This window comes from Podarcis vaucheri (genome assembly GCF_965113315.1).
Source record: "Podarcis vaucheri genome assembly, chromosome: 6".
In the NCBI taxonomy this organism is placed as follows: domain Eukaryota; kingdom Metazoa; phylum Chordata; class Lepidosauria; order Squamata; family Lacertidae; genus Podarcis; species Podarcis vaucheri.
The window spans coordinates 31,917,749-31,924,740 of record NC_138764.1 but is presented as its reverse complement, the minus strand read 5'-3'; the positions used below and the strand labels follow the sequence as shown (position 1 = coordinate 31,924,740).

General features: G+C 43.9%; 1 protein-coding gene across 4 annotated transcripts in view; it reads left to right on the top strand.

Moving 5' to 3' along the window:
* The first annotated feature begins 3,746 nt into the window (after window positions 1-3,746).
* The window catches only part of DPYD (dihydropyrimidine dehydrogenase), a 526,409-nt gene continuing 523,163 nt past the window's right edge, over window positions 3,747-6,992 (top strand). Inside the window, exon 1 of one of the 4 annotated variants that reach the window (XM_082227796.1) lies at window positions 3,747-3,992. In XM_082227796.1, the coding sequence (XP_082083922.1) occupies window positions 3,954-3,992 (39 nt within the window). In that variant the 5' untranslated portion in view covers window positions 3,747-3,953. The remainder of the gene's footprint in view (window positions 3,993-6,992) is intronic. The other 3 variants (XM_082227795.1, XM_082227793.1, XM_082227794.1) reach the window with 3 other exon arrangements.

Genomic DNA, 6,992 nt, shown 5'->3' with positions numbered 1-6,992 from the left:
CCACATCTTGGTGCGGGTGTTTCTAGGACTAAGGTGAAATGCAAATCACCCTTTTTATTTTTGCTATTGGGCGCTGCATGCTGTTCAAGTAATCTTGTCATACGTACAGTATGGAAATGTGGGTCTTTCTACATTGTATTTTTGTTTTGCTACGCTATTACGAAATTGTTACTATGGTGTTATTTTGCTATGCTATGGTGAAATTGTATCGTAGAGTTTGTTTGAAATGCTTTCTTAGTTGTAAGCCACTTTGAACATGATTTTGTGGGGAAGCAGCATACAAATAATATGAATGAATGAATATATTTAATTATACAGTGGTACCTCAGGATGTGAACGAGATCCGTTCCGGAGCCCCATTTGCATCCCGAATGGAACGCAAGACGTGACGGTGCGACTGCGCGGGGCGCGTTTTGGCACTTCTGCGCATGCGCATGACATAATTTTGACCGTCTGCGCATGCGCACGGGGCAAAACCCGGAAGTAACATACTCTGTTACTTCCGGGTCACCGCAGAGCACAACCCAAATTTGCCTAAACCGAAGCGTATTCATCTCGAGGTATGACTGTACCCCATTAAAGACCACTTTCTGAAGCAAGCAGTCGCCATGCTCATAACTTCCCCTTTCCTTGGATGTAACTTGTAAACAACGTAACTTCAAATAATTGAATACGATTCTGATTTCTGGCACTTCTGTCAATAACATATTGTTGTGCTTTGCAGAAACAAAAATAGATGTCCAGATCAAATTTAACTGTTGTCTTCACAGTACAAGACAGTCTTGATCAGCTGCAGCCAGAAATTTTCATTAAGTATTCTTTGCTTTCGGCAGCTTACATCATGCACCCTACAATTTTGGAAGTTGTGATGATCCCCGTTGCCTCAGCTGGTCACCCAGATACCATCTCCATTCAGTAGGAGAGGAGACCCACATGCAGAGGCTTGGATCCTAAGTTGGTCCTCCATTCGGATAAGAGGAGGAATCTCTGCCAACTCCTTCCTCCATCTGCAGATCTGACAGCAATAGAGACGTCAAGTATTCCTATAAGCAGGCAAATGGAATGGAATGTTTCCTTTCCTTCTTATTTTCCACATATCAAGAACACAGCCAAAGGAGGATTTTGTGTCTGTGTGCCTTCCACTTGGCTTACAACCTTGTTTGCAAAAAAACAAGCATCTGTGATACTGTGAGAGCTGGTTGAGTGATAATGCCATCAGTTTTGATGCACAATCATATTTACAACAGCAAGTGATGCTCAGGGCACAAATTTAATTTGACAGCCATTCTCAAATTGCCCATTAAAAGTGCTGGTATGCTCAGCCATTTCCTATCTAACCCTTTTATTTTTATTTTTATTTTTTTGCAACTTGAATCAGAGCTAGTGAATTTTAACTGTAATATTCTCAGCCAGCTTGCCTCCACCAACATTTTTATCGCAGATCAGTAGGTGCTCCCTAACTGAAGGTTTTGCCATCATCCTGGGAAATGTGAGAGAATCCTTGCAGGCAGGCAGGAAGCAAGTTTGTTCTGTGGTTCTTCACTGTTGCTCTTCGGTGGTATAACAGCACAAACCACGGGCAGCCAACCTAGTACTGTCCAGATGTTTTGGACTACAACTCCCATCATCCATAGCAAGAATGGTTGAAGGCAGTGTTTCTCACCCTAGGGTCTCCAGCTGTGTTTGGACTACAATTCCCATCACCCATAGCCAGCAAGACCAGTGGTCAGAGATGATGGGGAGCTGTAGTCCGGGGTAAAAGCAGAGACATCATCTTTAAAACAAAAACAAAAACAGAGACATCACCTTGCCAACAAAGGTCCATATAGTTAAAGCTATGGTTTTCCCAGTAGTGAGGTATGGAAGTGAGAGCTGGACCATAAAGAAGGCTGATCGCCGAAGAATTGATGCTTTTGAATTATGGTGCTGGAGGAGACACTTGAGAGTCCCATGGACTGCAAGAAGAACAAACCTCTCCATTCTGAAGGAAATCAGCCCTGAGTGCTCACTGGAAGGACAGACTGTGAAGCTGAGGCTGCAATACTTGGGCCACCTCATGAGAAGAGAAGACTCCCAGGAAAAGACCCTGATGTTGGGAAAGATGGAGGGCACAAGGAGAAGGGGACGACAGAGGACAAGATCATTGGACAGTGTTCTCGAAGCTACCAGCATGAGTTTGACCAAACTGTGGGAGGCAGTGGAAGACAGGAGTGCCTGGCGTGCTCTGGTCCATCGGGTCACGAAGAGTCGGACACGACTAAATGACTAAACAAAAAGTCCGAAAACAGCTGGAGACCAAAGGTTGGCAAACACTGGTTTAAGGCATGTTATTTTTACACACAGTAGCTGAGGAGCAACAAACTAAACAAATTAGCCACACACACACACAGAGCTTTAAAATTTAATTTTGTTCTGATGTGTTGTCTTGTCTTCTTTTTTTAAGAAGAAGTGGCATTAGCAGGGTAAAGGTAATACAATCAAAACAATTACTGTACTTGACTTGCAAGGAAGTTGTGTCTTCCACATTCCCTATAATAACTTTCAGCCATCACCATTAAGTGAGATGAGGCACCAGAACTGAGAATCGTAGAGTTTGAAGGGACCACAAGGAGGTCCAACTAGGTGACCCTCGTAGTCCTTTTCAGTTCTACAATTTTTTTTAATTTATTTAATAATTTTCAACAAATTTAATACAGACAGTTCTTTTTTATGATTTTCAATTTTATACATTTCAATAATTTTATAATCATTTTAACATTTCAAAACTCGACTTGCTCCCCCCTCTTTCTGTGGTTTCTTAAATTTATTTTTAATATTTTCTGCATATCCAAATTAACTTAATTTACTCATCTACTTTAAATATATACTCTTATAAAGCTGCAAGTTACTACAATAACCCTGCCAATGTTCTTATCTTTTTACAATTTATTTGTAAATATTCAGTAAACCATTTCCATTCTTTTATAAAACATTTGTTATCTTGATTTTTTATTTTTCCACTAAGTTTCGCCACTTCTGCATATTTACTAAGTTGTTGTATCCATTCTTCTTTTGCCCGACAACAGATCAAAATAATATTGATTCCATCTTGAAAGAAAATTACAAAAACTATTAGGAGATAATTTGTGAGGGGCCCCCCAAGATTTCAACTGCCTAGGGGCCTCCACAGGGTTTAATCCAGCCCTGCGCCCTCACCAGAAAATCCTAGAAAGGCAATGTTTGAATTAAAAGGTGTCAACGAAAATGTGCACAGCCAAATCACTGAAATGCTCAAATTCTTACATATCTGTGTTCGCCGGTCTAAATGCTACATGCTAGTGTCAGATATCCTGCGACTGTAACTTTTGCATCGCTCTCTCTTTCTCACCATAAAAAAATTCCTTCCAGTAGCACCTTAAAGACCAACTAAGTTAGTTCTTGGTATGAGCTTTCGTGTGCATGCACACTTCTTCAGATACACTGAAACAGAAGTTGCCAGATCCTTCTATATAGTGAGAAGGTGGGGAGGGGTATTACTCAGAAGGGTGATGGGAATAGGAGATTGGCAGATAGCTGAGATGAGCCTGTTGACGAGTTTACAAAAACTTAGATTTTTACAAAACTTAGATTTTAGTTACAGTGTTTCGTTTTCCCTTTCCTTTTGCGTATGTTGCCTACATTGTTGCAAGCTGCACACGGTTACGCAATTAAGTAATCAATATCCCCCCCACCCTCTTCTTTAAAGCAAGACCGTGTCTGAATGTTTTCCTCCCTGCAAGCTCAGCAGAAAAGGCCAATTGGCTGGAGCCAGGAGGCAGCTGCGGAGCCGAAGGGGCAGCGCCGAGGAAGGTCTCCGCCGCGTCCGCCCACTGGGGGCGTTGCTGGGCGGGCTGGGTCCGCGTCGCGCTTTCGCTTCGCCAGCTGGACGATTCCTGGAAGGCGGCGGCGAAAGGGCGGACGCGGCTGGCGCAAGTATGGCCCGTTGGCTGAGCCGGGACCCCGTGGACATAGAGGTACGGCCGTGTCCTCGTGCAGGGGGGCGGCAGAGGAGGGCGCGCCAGGAGCCCCGTGGCGTCTGGAAACCGGGAAGAAGAAACTTGGGACCCCCCCAAGGAGCCTCTGCTGCAGTCGCCAAGCATTGCAAGGTGTCCGGAGTCCTTGGTGGCCGCAGGCTTGACTTGTGCGCTCGAGGGATATGTGGGCCTCTGGGCACGTGCAGAGTGGGGTCCCCCCCCCCCGTGGCTGGTTATCAAGAGCGACAGAGGCTCCCCGCTTGTAAACACACTGGAGCCATTCCACATGTGTGCGCGCGGGGGAGGGGGGCGTGTGCGTAATGAAGGAGATTAAGCTCTGACTATCCCCTATGCCAAGGAACCTTTGCCAAAGGTGGACAGGTATCCGTAGGCAAGACCACAATGCAGCGGCCAGGCTACCCAAGCTGCAGATGGGAGTGATTAGTCTGTGCCCCTTCCCCCGCTGCCAAATGTTGCTGAACTACAAATCCCATCATCCTTTGCCATTGGCCATGCTGGCCGAGGCTGATGGGAGCTGCAGTTCAACAAGTCTGGGAGTTTGTCACTTCTGCTTTTCCCAAGGGAAGGAAACCTCCGTTCTCCAAGCTGAGTGGTTCAGGCAATGTAATTTGGCCTGTATTTCTTGCCTATCGCTGTCTAGCCACCTGTGACTGCGCAGGATAGTCTTTGGCAGACCAATATTTTCTGATTTCTCATCCTCTTCTGGATACATATAGTTATACAGCGGTACCTCGGGTTACATACGCTTCAGGTTACATATGCTTCAGGTTAGACTCTGCTAACCCAGAAATAGTGCCTCAGGTTAAGAACTTTGCTTCAGGATGAGAACAGAAATTGTGCTCCGGTGGCGCGGCAGCAGCAGGAGGCCCCATTAGCTAAAGTGGTGCTTCAGGTTAAGAACAGTTTCAGGTTAAGAACGGACCTCTGGAACGAATTAAGTACTTAACCCGAGGTACCACTGTAGCCTCATCTGGGGGTCAAAATGCAGAGATTGCGGAGAATCTTTTGATGCTTGTGTCAGCAAATCCAAATCGTGCTCTTCTGTCCCATCTACCTATTTCTCAACGTATTTCTAAACAAAATTTCACCAGCAGTGCAGTAAGCATCCTTTTCTTTAAAAAAGTAAGGGTGCTTCTGGAGTGTTGCTGTTTTGGGATGAGAGTCAATCACATACTGGCAAATTTTATTTAATTTTATTTAATCTGTTATATACCGCCCTTCAAAATCTCTGGGTGGTTCACAGAATAAAATATTATATAGAAACACAAGTAAATTAAAACAGTGAACCAATACCCTCCTTTCCCACAGGGACATATTAAAAGACTGTAGAATATTAATCAGCCAAAGGCCTGGTTGTGCAATGACAGCTGATTTGATGCTCTTGAATAAAAAAAACCTCTGCTTCCTGCTACCCCTTAAAAATTAGAATTTTTTGATGAAAAAAGTGATGGCAACATGCAATTGAAAGAGTGGGATAACAATTGCTTGAGGTAGTATTGTCCAGCCTTTCCAAAACAAATCGGAACAAATGCTCAGTTTGATTTACTTATTTAAACCATTTCTATATAGTGGTACCTCAGGTTAAGTACTTTATTCATTCCCGAGGTCCGTTCTTAACCTGAAACTGTTCTTATCCTGAAGCAACACTTTAGCTAATGGGGCCTCCTGCTGCCGCCGCACCGCCGGAGCACAATTTCTGTTCTTATCCTGAAGCAAAGTTCTTAACCTGAAGCACTGTTTCTGGGTTAGCGGAGTCTGTAACCTGAAGCGTAGGTAACCTGAAGCGTATGTAACCCGAGGTACCACTGTACTGTGATATGTGTGTGTGTGTGTGTGTGTGTGTGTGTGTGTGGTACACAAAAACTAAAGTAAACAAGCAACCGAACAACATATAACAAATATACAAAAACACACAGTTGCACATAAAAATGTTACATCAATTCAAATTTCCAAAATAAGCGATATACACCCCTATTGATACACCTTCCCTTTCAGCTCCTGGCTCTCATACAAGGCTTCACATATCCACCTTGGTTGTCACCCAGGGCTCAAAGAAACTCACAGTTCACCCACAAATAAATTGTTGTGGTCATCTAACTTGCCTGTAAACCTCATGCAAACAAATCGGGCGAATGCTCAGTTAACAGGTCATCTGGAAGTGACATAAGTCACATGTTGTTCAATGGGACTTATTTCAATTTAGACTGAGGCCTGAATTGGCAACTGGCTGCCCTTTTAAGGGACCCCAAGAGCTGAATCCAGAGTACTGCAATCAACATTCCCATTAAGTGGATTAATACTGGATGGAATTGTATAAGACAGAATCTGTCACTCTCTTCCTGACTGCTTCTCCCCTAAATCAGTCCGCTCAGGAGTAAGTGCTGGGTGTGCCAGTTTCCCATAATGCAGGGGCAGAATTTTTTAAATTATTATTAAGTCAAGTAGTTGGGGAAATAGCATACCACTGGTGCCTGCAGCCAAAGCCAAAAGTGGGCAGTGCCCAAAGTGGGCAGTGTCTAGCATGTCACCCAAGGGTGCTTCCAATCTCTTTATAGGTGGAATGTGTGATACGTGCTGGGAACACTGCATTTGAGAAGTGAGACACATGACATCCATCTTGAATTAGTAAAGCTTTTAACTCTCACAGACTAAATACAGAACATTGAAGGGGAAGGTCTGAAATGTTCCCTGGGATGATTGTCACATGAAAAGTTCCTTTCAGACTATCCCAGAGCAGGGGATTAATCATTTATTTCCATGTTTATTTTAAAAGGCCAACATAACATCTCTAGAGATGCCAACCTCCTGAGTCCTTTCCCCTCTAGTTTTTGATTCCTCATTGGTGGTGTATTGTGAAAATTATACTGTTGCGCAGTAGAATTTCTCCACGCTTGCTTTGTTATGCAAGGGCTAAAGACTGCTGTTTGCAACAATTACGTAGTTGCATTGGTGCTTCCTATGATAAACGCGACAGGCACA